Here is a 12,607-nt window from a genome sequence, read left to right on the forward strand (position 1 = left end):
TGCTATTCCCTCACATGCTGAGAACAGAGATCATCTCCTTCCTGTCTCTTCTGATAAGGGCATTAATCCCATTCGGGAGGGCTCTGCCATCTTGACCTAATCCCCTTCCAAAGGCCCCACCTCCTTTTTTGTCTTCTCTTTCAAGTTTGTATTTAAATTCCAGTTAGTTAGCATACAGTGCAATATTAGCTTCACGTATACAATTTAGTGATTCAGCACTTCCGTGCAATACCTGGTGCTCATCACAACAAGTGCCCTCCTTCATCCCCAATACCTGTTTCCCCCTTCCCCCCACCCACCTCCCCTCTGGTAACCATCAGCGTGTTCCCTGTAGTTAAGACTCTGTTTCTTTTTTTTTTTTAATTTAATTTTATTATGTTATGTTAGTCACCATACAGTACAACATTAGTTTTTGAGGTAGTGTTCCATGACTCATTGTTTGCGTATAACACCCAGTGCTCCATTTAATACGTGCCCTCCTTAGTACCCATCACTGGGCTAACCCATCCTCCCACCCCCCTCCCCTCTAGAACCCTCAGTTTCCCGGAGTCCGTAGTCTCTCATGGTTCGTAAGACTCTGTTTCTTGGTTTGCCTCTCTTACTCTTTTTTTTCTCTATGCTCCTTTGTTTTGTTTCTGAAATTCCACATAGGAGTGAAATCATATGATATTTGTCTCTGACTGATTTCACTTAGCATAATATTCTCTAGCTCCATGCACGTTATTGCAAATGGCAAGATTTTGTTCATTTTGATGGCTGAGTAATATTCCATTGTATACATGTACCACTTTTTTACCCATTCATCAGTCAATGGACGTTGGGGTTCTTTCCATAGTTTGGCTATTGTGGACATTGCTGCTATAAACATCAGAGTGCATGTGTCCCTTTGAATCTGTGTTTTCATATCCTTTGGGTAAATACCTAGTAGTGCAATTGCTAGATCATAGGGTAGTTCTAGTTTTAACTTTTTGAGGAACCTCCATACTGTTTTCCAGAGTGGCTGCACCAGTTTGCATTCCCACCAACAGTGTAAGAGGGTTCCCCTTTCTCCGCATCTTCGCCAACATCTGTTGTTTCCTGTGTTGTTCATTTTAGCCATTCTGACCAGTGTGAGGTGATTATCTCATTGTAGTTTTGATTTGTATTTCCCTGATGATGAGTGATATTGAGCATCTTTTCATGTGTCTGTTAGCCATCTGTATGTCTTCTTTCTTTAAAGATTTTATTTATTTGAGGGGCAGCTGGGTGGCTCAGTCGTTGGGTGTCTGTCTTCTGCTCGGATCATGATCCCAGGGTCCTGGGATCAAGTCCTGCATTGGGCTCCCTCTTCAGCAGGAAGCCTGCTTCTCCTTCTCCCACTCGCCCTGCTTGTGTTCCCTCTCTCACTGTTTCTCTCTATGTCAAATAAATAAATAAATAAATAACCTTTAAAAAAAAAGATTTTATTTATTTGAGAGAGAGAGAGTGAGCACACATGAGCAGGGGGAGGGGCAGAGGAAGAGGAAGAAGCAGACTCCCCGCTGACCAGAGAGCCCGACGTGGGGGCTCCTGAGCCAAAGGCAGACACTTAACCAACTGAGCCACCCGGGCACCCCATCTTCTTTTTTTAAAGATTTTATTTATTTATTTGGGGGGTAGAGAGCGCAAGCAGGGTGAGGGGCAGAGGGAGAGGGAGAGAGAGAATCTCAGGCAGACTCCATGCTGAGCACAGAGCCTAATGTGGGGCTCAGTCTCACGACCCTAAGATAATGACCTGAGTCAAAATCAAGAGTTGGATGCTTAACCGACTGAGCCATGCAGGCGCCCTCTTCTTTGGAAGAATCTCTATTCATGTCTTCTGCAAAGGCTCTATCTCCTACTACCATCCTATTGGAGATTAGGTTTTTAACATATGAATCTCTGGGGCTGGAAGGACACAAACATTCAGTCTAATGCAGGCACCCGCCATAAAGATTAGGCAGCCCCACATCTCTTACCTTAGCAACCTACTTCCTGCCTTCCAGAAATTCTGTCTTTTATAGCTAATAGTAATATAACAATAGCAGCATTTACTAAACATTAATACGCACCCAGTCCTGTGGCAAGCACATTATGCATCTCATCTTGTTGGTTCCTCACAACAACCTATGAGGTAGGTCCTGTATCAGCTCCATTTTATAGATGGAGGAACCGAGGCTCAGGAAGGTGAAGTGATTTGCTCAGCTAATACGTGATAACTAATTAATAGTGGAGCTGGAATTTGGACCCAAATGGGAAACTCAGACGTCAGGCCTCTCCTCCCAGTAGGACAGATCTTGGAGGCTATATTTTCAGTCATCTCCCCCACATAAGCCCTAAGTTCTGGAAGGTTTCATACCCCTTGCCTCATGCTCTACAGCTTCATTATGGATAAAGCATCAGGGGCCCATGTAACAATTTCATTATCTACAAAAATAACCTGTTTTCAAACGTTGTCTTCCATTAGCACCTTGGTATGAAATAACGAGATGAGTCCCAAGCCTACCTACCAAGACCTCAAGGTGGTGGGCCAGAGAAGAGTTCAGTTTTTATGGAGGACAGTTTGGGGAAGATCTGGAAATCTTAGGTCTCTGCTCCAGGAAAGCAGGTACAGTTATGTCACCACTTAGAGATGCAAGAGGGGTTGGAGCACTGAAAGGAAGAAATCTAAATGGTAGGCATCCCTTGTGTGGCTGCTGGACCCATTTGAAGCAGTACCTTTGCTCTTAGTGAGCCTCCCAGAGAAAAACTCACCTGAATCCACATGGCCTCGGAAGCTGAGCACTATTCCTTTTTGGAAGGGGACTAGACACAGCCACTGTTTAGGATGCATTCATTCTGCAGGATTTTTTGCATCCTCACTTTGTGCAGCACCCAGCCGTCCCTCCCTCCGCTACAGCAGCATTCCTTGGAGGAGCATACATGGTTTCCCACGAGCACCCTTAGTCGTCTGCTTTCTTCCCATCTGGGCTAAGGCTGAAAAACCGGCCTCAATTTACACACTTTAAAACAATTTGTTTTAGAAAACGCTGTACCAGCTCCCACTTTCCGCAGAGCTGTTGAATAGAGTCAGGAGGAGAGAACGATCTCGTTGCGGTCGGACTGGGAACACAAGAGTCCTAGCTAGGATCTGTCCCACGAGTAGGAGTAGAGAGCTGTGACCAGCTTGGTAGGATTGATTTTCTATGGTTGGAAGGGGCCTGAAATAGTCACCTAGTCTAGCCTTTGGCCTTCAAGTAGGATTTTTTTTTCCAACAGAAACTCTTCAAACTGAATTTTGGAATGAGAAATACAGTTAAGGATTACACTCTGGTGTCTAACCTGCATTGTTCGTGATGCAGGTGACATTTCTTCCCGTTTGACATAGTTTGGCAATTGGCGATAATCTGACCTCCCTCCCAACCTCAACCTCTTTACAAGCTATCTAAATATGTTAACAATGAACATCTTTCAATGCCAGCCCCTCCAACGAGAGCAGGATTCTCCTTGAGGTCAGGGATGTGTCTTATTTACCTCTGTAGCTCTAACCTAGCATGGTACCAACTATTTTCAAGGTAGGCTTGAGGACCTGTTTGTGCTGGGTATAGTCAAAGATCCCCATAAGTAGATGTTGAATGAAGAAGGGAAAAAAAAAAAAAGGGAAATAATCTCTTAACTGTCTTTATCCCTAGAACACCTACCATACACATAAGCACAAAGCAATCACCATTTAATTAACTGTCCAGTTATCCATGGAAACAAGGAGGTCCCTCTATGCTCTTCTGTGGGCCTTCTTTCTATACCAACACAACTTACCATTTACTGTGCACATTGTTATGTACCGGATACTTGGGGGCTTTTTAAAATAAATGCTCTCTAAGCCTCACAGCCGTGTAAGGTAGATGACATACTCATGTTGAAGATGAGGAAACCAAGGTGCAAAGAGATCAAGTAGCCTTCCCGAGGTCGCGGGTCAAAGACACGTCAAAGCTGGGATTTGTACATAATGTTGGCAGGCCCCAGAGACCAGGCTCGATTCTTTTTGTTTGCATCGATCTGAGACGGAGCTGAAAACACTGCCTACAAGCAGCACCCTATCTCAGGACTTCCTTCCTTGCCCTTTGGCCTTTTCCTTCTCGTGTTTCTGAGATCTAGGGTCAAACCCTTTGGACGATACAGTTCTGTGTTGGGGTGTGTGTGTGTGTGTGTGTGTGTGTGTGTGTGTGTGTATCTCATTGTAATTAAAGGGAAGACAACTTCTTACTTCAAGCCTGCTATCTTCATCTCTAAATCCCCTCTCTACCACACCTCCAGCCTGGTCTGCAGATGTGCTGGGACCACACCAGTAGAATGACAGCCAGCCAGACTGGAAACATTAGCACCAGGCTCAGCCATCGAGTCAAGCAGGAACCCGAGTAACAGTAGCGATGGGCAAGAGAAGGGAGGGACTTGGAGTCCAGGAGATTGGCAACTGATCCCTGGGAGCTCTGGAGAGGTTTGCATTTCTCTCATAAACACTGGGAGCTGATTTGTCTCCTGACATACAAGCAGCCTTTCTGACTTGCCAAGAAGTGGCCCGCTAAGAAAATAGAAATTTGAGGGTAGGGAGAGTAGAGAAGTCAGCAGCCAGCATGAGGACTTTGGGTTCTGGAGGGTGGGAAGAAGGCCAGTGCCAGGAGGGGAGAGAATGGTGTACCAAAGGAAGTGGGATAGGACCACAGACTTCTTGGTAAAATTTGCCAGTTTCTCTGAAGAGCAAAAAACAAAGCATAACAAACTTGTGGCAAAATTATTCATACTGAGATGTTCTGGACAATGTGTAACCTCTCACAGAAATACTGGGGTTATAAAATCTGATTGCAAAAGGGCAACCATTTACCCCAAAGAAATGGACTTCTAGTGATGGCATTTTAGGCACCAGTGAGATGAAAGGAAGGGAGAGATATTGAGGATAGGGGAGTGTTTTTCCCAGCTCCCCAGAAGTCATAGTTCTGCTACATGCGAGACCATCCCTAATGGGGGTGTGGGGAGCATGGTAGGAACAGTTTCTTTCCCAGCACAACTGGGGTCACGTGGCTTCGCACTTGTCTGCTGACCCCACGATGTCCTTGTCCCACTCCTCCTCAGAGTAGGATTCCCCTGAGGGGCCCTGAGGCCAGCTTTGCTTTGGACTGATTTTCTGCCAGTGTTCAGCCAGGAATACCAAATGTGTTCCAAGGATAGTTGGTTAGAAGCCCAGCCACCTTGGAAAATCTAGGAAGGGAGATCGTAGAGTACCAGGTGGTCTTCCTTGCTTCTGTGGCGCCCTGCATGCTGTGTTGGCCTTCTAAAGATGCAAGAGGAGATTTGAGTCCCATGTCCCATTTTTTTAATGAAGCAAATACCCATTTTTATTTGATAAAACTGCAGATTACAAGTCACTTCTCCAACTTAATTATTTCTTATTTATTTCTGAGAGTGTGCATTCTTTACTTTGCGTTATAAATTAGGAATGTAAGGACCTTGTTGTTTCACTTTACTGTGCAGCTAACATTTGTGTCCATGCCCATTTAGTTAATTTATTATGATGATGATTTGGGGTTTTTATCCACTAAGTTTGGGGGTACGTTTTTTCATATATATATTTTTTATTTTAATTCCAGTGTAGTTAATATACAGTGCTGTGTTAGTTTCAGGTGTACAATATAGTGATTCAACACTTCCATACATCCCATTCTTAGATAGAAAAATTGGGGCCCAAAGGGAAAAGTGGCTTGTGCAAGGTTATGGAGAGTGGGTACCCAAGCTGGGATTTTTGACTCCATGATCCTACCTCCCAGTTTAAAAAACACTTCTTTTCTTTAGTACAAATTGTATATGTCTAAGATGTACAACATGCTGATTTGATATACATATGTATATGTATTGAAATGATTACTAGAGTCAAGCTAATTAGCATCATCTCTTCACATAGTTACCATTTACTTTGTGGGGAGAACACTTGAAATCTGCTCTCTTAGCAAATGTCCGGGATACAACCTAGTATTATTAATTATACTCATCATGCTGTACATTAGATCTCTAGACATATTATTCATCTTATGTAACTGCAACTTTATACCCTTTGACCAACATCTCCCCATTTCCCCCACCCCCGGGCCCTGGTAACCTCCGTTCTACTCTCTGCTTCTATAGATTTGATGTGTTTTTAGATTTCACAAAAAGTGAGACCATGCAATTTTTTTTTTTTCTGTATCTGGCTTATTTCACTTAGCATAATGTCCTCCAGGTTCATCCATGTTGTTGCAAGTGGCGAGATGTTTTTTTTAAGGTTGAATAATATTCCGTTGTATATATGTACCACAGTTTCTTTATCAGCTCATTGACTGACTGACACTTAGGCTGTTTCTTTACCTTGGTTATTGTGAATAATGCTGCAATGAGCTTGGGATGCAGTAAACATGGGAGCACAGATATCTCTTCCAGGTATGGATTTCCGTTTCTTTCCATCTGCCAAAGTTTAACACCCACTCTGTAAAAAGAACACAAACTTCGAAACAGGAAAACTCTATTTCTGAGTTGGCTTTCCTGTTGAGTACCTGGGTGGCATGGGCCAAATCTTTTGGGATATCAGTAGCCTCATTTCTGTAATTCTCTTACCACTCCGTTAGGGCTATTAAAAGAATGAAATAAGAATAAACGGAAAGAAATTAAGATAAATTTATTGTGTAAAACTAGCAGTAAGCATGCTCATGATTGGTTTCTTTTTCTTTGATTCTGTTTTGTCTTTCTGTCTTTTGCATTCTCCCTATCTCCTGTTGAGTAGATTAATAGACTCTATGCCAGGCTACTCTGGCGACGGTTGCAAGAAAGACTCTCAGGGTCATGATTCCGCTGGAAAACCTCACCCTGCAGTTGCTTCCCCGTTGATCCCTTGGTCGAAGGCCCATTTCAAAAATCAATCCACATTCTTCTGAGGCAAAATAATTCCAACCTTCTTTTTCTTCTTTTGGCATTCCAAAGATCTGTCAACTCCTGTAAGAGTCATGGTAGATATTCTTTTGTAGGTCATCCCAGTTTTCTTTCACCACAAAATACTGAGATTTGGTATAATTAGAGCCCAGGGGGGTGAATGGGCCTGCCCCTGTCCCTTCTCCAGTGAGTTTCACTCCTGTCTACCAGCGGCAGCTGTCTGGTTGTGTGTACTTGTGGGCAGGAGCAGGGACTTAGGGTCAACTGGTATGAGTGAAACATTCTCTAGGAGCTAAGTCTTCTTCTTTGTTTTCTTTTGTTTAAGATTTATTTGAGAAAGAGAGAGCGTGCAAGTGGGGGGAGGGGCAGAGGGAGAGGGAGAGAAAATCTCAAGTAGGCTCCCTGCTGAGTGTGGAGCCCAACGTGGGGCTTGATCGCACAACCCTCAGATCATGACCTGAGCCGAAAGCAAGAGTCAGATGCTTAACCGACGGAGCCACCCAGGTGCCCCTAAGGCTTCTTAAGGAACTACTTTTGTATCCTGTAAGGAGTCATTAATAAGTAGTTAACACCCAAGGAGTGAGTTACTCAGAAATTGCAGCTAGATCAATTTATATACCAAAGTATAGAATTGAGTTAGTTATGCAAATCGCTGAAGCCAAAATAAGTGTGATATCAGTTTCCTGGGTATTGTAGGCCAAAACATTCTAGAGGGACAACACAGCCTTCATGTTCCAGTGGTTTAGGTTTTTAAATTAAATGGTCCCTCCCGTGTTACAGGTTTGATGTGATTAACACCCTCCTTGATAGTGGCCAGGATGGAAGATTCTAGAATCAGACATCAGTTCAGATGTTGGTGCTACTGTAGCTCACAAATTGTGCGACCTGGGACAAGACAGTTGGTTTCTTAAGCCTTAGTTTCCCCATCAGCAAAATGGGCATAACCGTGTCCATTTCAGAATGTTATTAGTAAAAGCCAATGCAATCATGTATGGAAAAGTATTCACCATTGTGCCTTGCATATCAATTAGGGCTCAGTAAATATTAGCTATTATTATTATTATTATTATTACCATTAGCCTTTATCATTTTCACCTACATCCTAAGAATCATTTCATTGTTTTTTTTTTTCAAAAAGCAAAAGATTTATATGATCTGAAGAGAAACCAGAGTATCATTCTGTTTTTTTAAACAGATGTATTGAGGTATAATTAACCCATAAGATGGACTCATTTGCATTATACTTTTGCCTGATGGGAAAGAAAGGATGGTCTAACTGTCTAAGCCTTCCCCTGACGAAACACACAACTCCCCTGATTTCTCTTCTTCCACTGTTCCACAAAGGGCACTTCCCAAGCCCCGTTTATATCTGGTGTGCATTTGCACATCAGTGATGAGTTTCATCTGGGGGCTTGTTCATTGTTGGGTGTGTGTGTGCGAGTACGTGAGGTGTACATGCATGCATGTACACCGTGCATTTGAAGGAAGCCCCGTAAAAAGACATCTTGAGACCGTTCATTAGAGTCAACTCACCAAGTGCATTGGTGCATCGATTTCTTGCTATAGGACAGCCCTGCGTTAGATGCCACAGAGAAGAGAGACTTCTAAGGACCTTAAAAAGTGATACCTACACGTGTGTACATAAGTTGACAGAAAGAAGATGGTGTTTGGGGTCATCACTTACTACATCCAGGACTTTGGAAAAGTCAACCTCAGAGGCTTGTTACCCTCAAGTGGAAAATGGAGTTAAGGATCTGCCTTACCTGGTTGATAGGGTTGTTGTGAGGCTCTCTTGTAGTAACGTATGTGAAATCTCTTCATAAATTGTTGGCTAGGTGACCGTAAGTCACAAATGGGAGTTACAGTAACATTCAAGTGCCGGATTGTGCACTTCGGAAATCACATGTCTGGAGAGGGCCAGGTTGTGGGCTGGAGCTATTAGGGAATGCTTCGTAGAGGAAAAGGGACTTTGCCTGAGCCCCCAAAATCAGACAGGACATCAGCAGGTGGAAAAGAGTGGGAGGAGAAGGATGATCTGGGTGGTGGAATTAAAAATAAGCAAAGACTTGGTGTGTCAACTATGTTTCATAAAAAAAAAAAAAAAAAAAAAAAAAAAAAAAAGCAAGGACTCCAGAGGCCGGAATAAGCATACAAGCACACACCAAGTGATATAAAACATGGGAGGGGGTAAAGTTACCAAGGTAGTTATAATAGGTGGTTCCTCTTCTGAAAGGACTCCCTCCTTCCGGGCAAGTTAACACATCATTCGCCTGGTCTCTTAGCTCCATGGAGGCAGGAGCCCTTATCCTTCTCTGATCTCTCTCTAGTGCCCATCACAGTACCTGGCACATAGTAGGCGCTCAATAAATGCTCAACAAATGCAAGAATAGATGGATGGTCATGTCCATTGCCATTCTTGTCTGGTTGCTTTATCAGCCACTGAATCAGGGATTATCTTTTAACTCCTTCTACATGGTACAGCCCCATCTGCTGTCGGGATTTATGAAATTCTTTGCAGTGATGCCAATACTCGGTGTGGTTTTTCTCCACCCTGTCCCAGAAGACTCCCTACCCCCGGCAAACAATAAGGTGACCAGCAAGTCGTGTGAGTACAACGGGACCACTTACCAACACGGTGAGCTGTTCGTGGCTGAAGGGCTCTTTCAGAACCGGCAACCCAATCAGTGTACCCAGTGCAGCTGTTCGGTAAGACCTGGCGTCCTAATGTCCCTGCTGGCCCTACCTCAACACCAGAGCTCCTCCTGTGTTTACACCTTTACTTGGAGCCTACACTGTAAGGTGTTTGGAAGGAAGACGAATTGCATTTATTTTTTTTAAAAGATTGAGTTATTTGAGAGAGAGAGAGAGAGAGAGCAAGCGGGGAGAGGGGCAGAGGGAGAGGGAAAGAATCTCAAGCCGACTCCCTGCTGAGCACGGAGCCCAACACGGGGCTCGATCTCACGACCCCTGAGATCATGACCTGAGCTGAAAGCAAGAGTTGGACGCTTAACCGACTCAACCACCCAGGATGCCCCAAGACGAATTGCATTTAAATCCTAAGCCTCCCTGTCAACCCAGACTCCCTGATTTTCATGAACCCTGAACAACCCTGACCTGTGTGAAAGAAATCAGACCCAATCATATCCTGGTCTTTATTAAAGCTTTAGGACCGTTTAAATGGACAAACATGCGCTGATGGTCTTGAACTGTCCTCTTTTTTAAAACAGTCACCCCAGCAAAGCCTTCATCAGAAGGACTCAACTATCTGAAGCCTTGGGGATGCCATGAGCAGAAAATCAATCAGTGCCATCTAAGGCCAGTCAGTCCAATTCACAAGAAAATGGGGCTATCTCTTGGCTCCCATCTCTGGTGTATTCTCCCAACCAGTTTCCCCTGATGCCCTGCAGTGAGAACTCTCTCAGCAAAACATGGTTATTCCTCTGATGTTACTTGTCTGAAGAACCGTATATACCTTAGGAATAAAGTATATTGATTATATCTTCATGGAATTGTGCAGTGCAGAGAATGTAAGAGGTAGAACCAGAAAATGGAAGAAAATGGCTGTTTCAACTCAAGTGTGAGGGAATGAAGTTTGATGTAGGAACTTTTTTGCCTTTAAGGGCATTAAACACTGGATTGCTGAAGGAAGTTCTAGAATCTCCTCCCTTAGGGACTTTTAGTAAAAATATGGTATCTCGGTAGTTTAGGAGAATTTGGTTGTGGCCTTCCCTTCCTAATGACTTTTCAGGGACCCTTCTAGCCCCAGAATAATATGCTTCTAAGAACAAGGTTTAGGGGCGCCTGGGTGGCTTAGTTGGCTAAGCGTCTGCCTTCGGCTTGGGTCATGATCTCGGGCTCCTGGGATCGAGTCCCATGTCAGGGCTCCCTGCTCAGTGGGGAGTCTGCTTCCTCCTCTCCTTCTGCCCCTCCCACTGCCCGTGCTCTCTCTCTCTCTCAAATAAATGAATAAAATATTTTTTTAAAAAAGAACAAGGTTTAAGGAATGATGTTTGGAACATAGAACTTTAGGAAGTGGAAAGTATGTAAAGACAGACATAGCAGGTAAATTTGCTCCTCTCCCTTGCCTTGTGCTGAACGGAACTGTCCATTCAGATCATTTGTGTAGTTTTGTATTACCCCAGAGAACTTGTCTCCATGGTTTGGAGTGTTATAAAAGGTGGCTCTCATGCAAATCTGCATTCCCTGAAATCCCAATATCCAGCTGGGGTGTGATGGGGACCAGAGGATATAATGAACGGAAAAGAGAGGAGCAAGACCATATTTGGGGGTTTGGCAGGCCGATGGCGTCCCTTACACGGACTGCTTTTGTGCCATCTTTGACCAGGAGGTCCAAAGAGGAGGGCCAGCTCTTCAGTAACATAGTCTCTGGCATGGAGAAAGAGTAAACAGAAAAAAATAAAGCATAATGACATTTAGGAAGTGTCTAGAACTAACCTTGGGAGAACACTGAGAAGAAGAGGAATGTTTTGAGTCCCTGCTCATCCCAGGTCCTCTTGACCTTCAATTCTGTTTCTCCTTCGCAGGAGGGGAATGTGTACTGCGGTCTCAAGACTTGCCCCAAGTTAACCTGTGCGTTCCCAGTCTCTGTTCCGGATTCCTGTTGCCGGGTGTGCAGAGGTATGTGTCCCGTAGCCCGAGACAGAGGGCTGCTGCCGTTCTGGAGAGCAGGACTTAGAGGACAGGGAACTGCCTGGCCAGTGTCGGAAGCAAGGGAATTTTCTATGGTGGCCTCAGTTTTTAGCCGGGGTTGGGGGGGGAGGGCAGTCCATTCACAAAAGGGAGGAAGGAAACACTGATTTTAAGGGCCACCAGCTGAAAGAGTCATGAGTTCAAGTTTCACGTTGGGCGTAGAGCTTACTTTAAAAAAAAAAAGTATTTGTGCTGACACATATTGTACTTACTAACGCCTGTCAGTTTTTTTTTTTTTTTTTGAGAGAGAGAGAAAGTGCAAGCATGCAAGTGGGGGGTGGGGAGGGGCAGAGGGGGAGAGAGAGAGAATCCCAGGCAGGCTCCACACTCAGTGTGGAGCCCAAGTGGGGCTCGATCTCACGACCCTGAGATCATGACCTGAGCCGAAATCAAGATTTGGCTGCTTAACCGACTGAGCCACCCAGGCGCCCCGCCAGTCTCAGTTCTAAATACTTCATTCACATGAACTCATTTACTCCCATGATGACCCTGTGTGATGAGTATGATGAGTATTCCCATTTTATGGATGATGAAACTGAGGCGGAGCGAGGTTAACAGCCTAGTCCAAGGTTACGTAGCTAGTGAGTGCAGACTCCAGGCTCTCCCCCACTTCACTTTGCCCCTGAAAAGAATGGCTCCCTGTTGCCAGGAATACACATCCACCCCCTGCCCCAGACAGTGAAGGCCTCCCACACCGTAGCTTCAGCTTACCTTTCTAGGCCCACATTCTTCCATTCACACACATCAGATTCTACTCACAGTATCCCTTTGCTCTCTTGCCTTCGTGCCTTCGCTCTCCCCCCTCAAGATTTCTCCAACTGTAGTGCGCTTCAGAATCACCTGGAGAACTTTCAGAGCCTCAGACAACAATTGCAAGATTGTGATTCAACGGCTTTGGGGTGGGGTCCCGGGATGTGCGTGTGGGCAGACCCCATTGTCCACTCGGAGGCAGGTGGTCCGTAGACTCTGC

At 44.6% G+C, this 12,607-nt stretch overlaps 1 protein-coding gene across 9 annotated transcripts in view; it reads left to right on the forward strand.

The window, feature by feature from the left end:
- CHRDL1 (chordin like 1) overlaps positions 1 to 12,607 on the forward strand; it is a 112,689-nt gene that overhangs the window by 63,914 nt on the left and 36,168 nt on the right. For 6 of the 9 annotated variants that reach the window (XM_078065196.1, XM_078065191.1, XM_078065195.1 and 3 more), the window contains exons 5-6: positions 9,488 to 9,633; positions 11,472 to 11,565. In XM_078065196.1, the coding sequence (XP_077921322.1) occupies positions 9,488 to 9,633; positions 11,472 to 11,565 (240 nt within the window). The remainder of the gene's footprint in view (positions 1 to 9,487; positions 9,634 to 11,471; positions 11,566 to 12,607) is intronic. The other 3 variants (XM_078065192.1, XM_078065194.1, XM_078065189.1) reach the window with 1 other exon arrangement.

This window comes from Halichoerus grypus, chromosome X, assembly GCF_964656455.1.
Source record: "Halichoerus grypus chromosome X, mHalGry1.hap1.1, whole genome shotgun sequence".
Taxonomy (NCBI): domain Eukaryota; kingdom Metazoa; phylum Chordata; class Mammalia; order Carnivora; family Phocidae; genus Halichoerus; species Halichoerus grypus.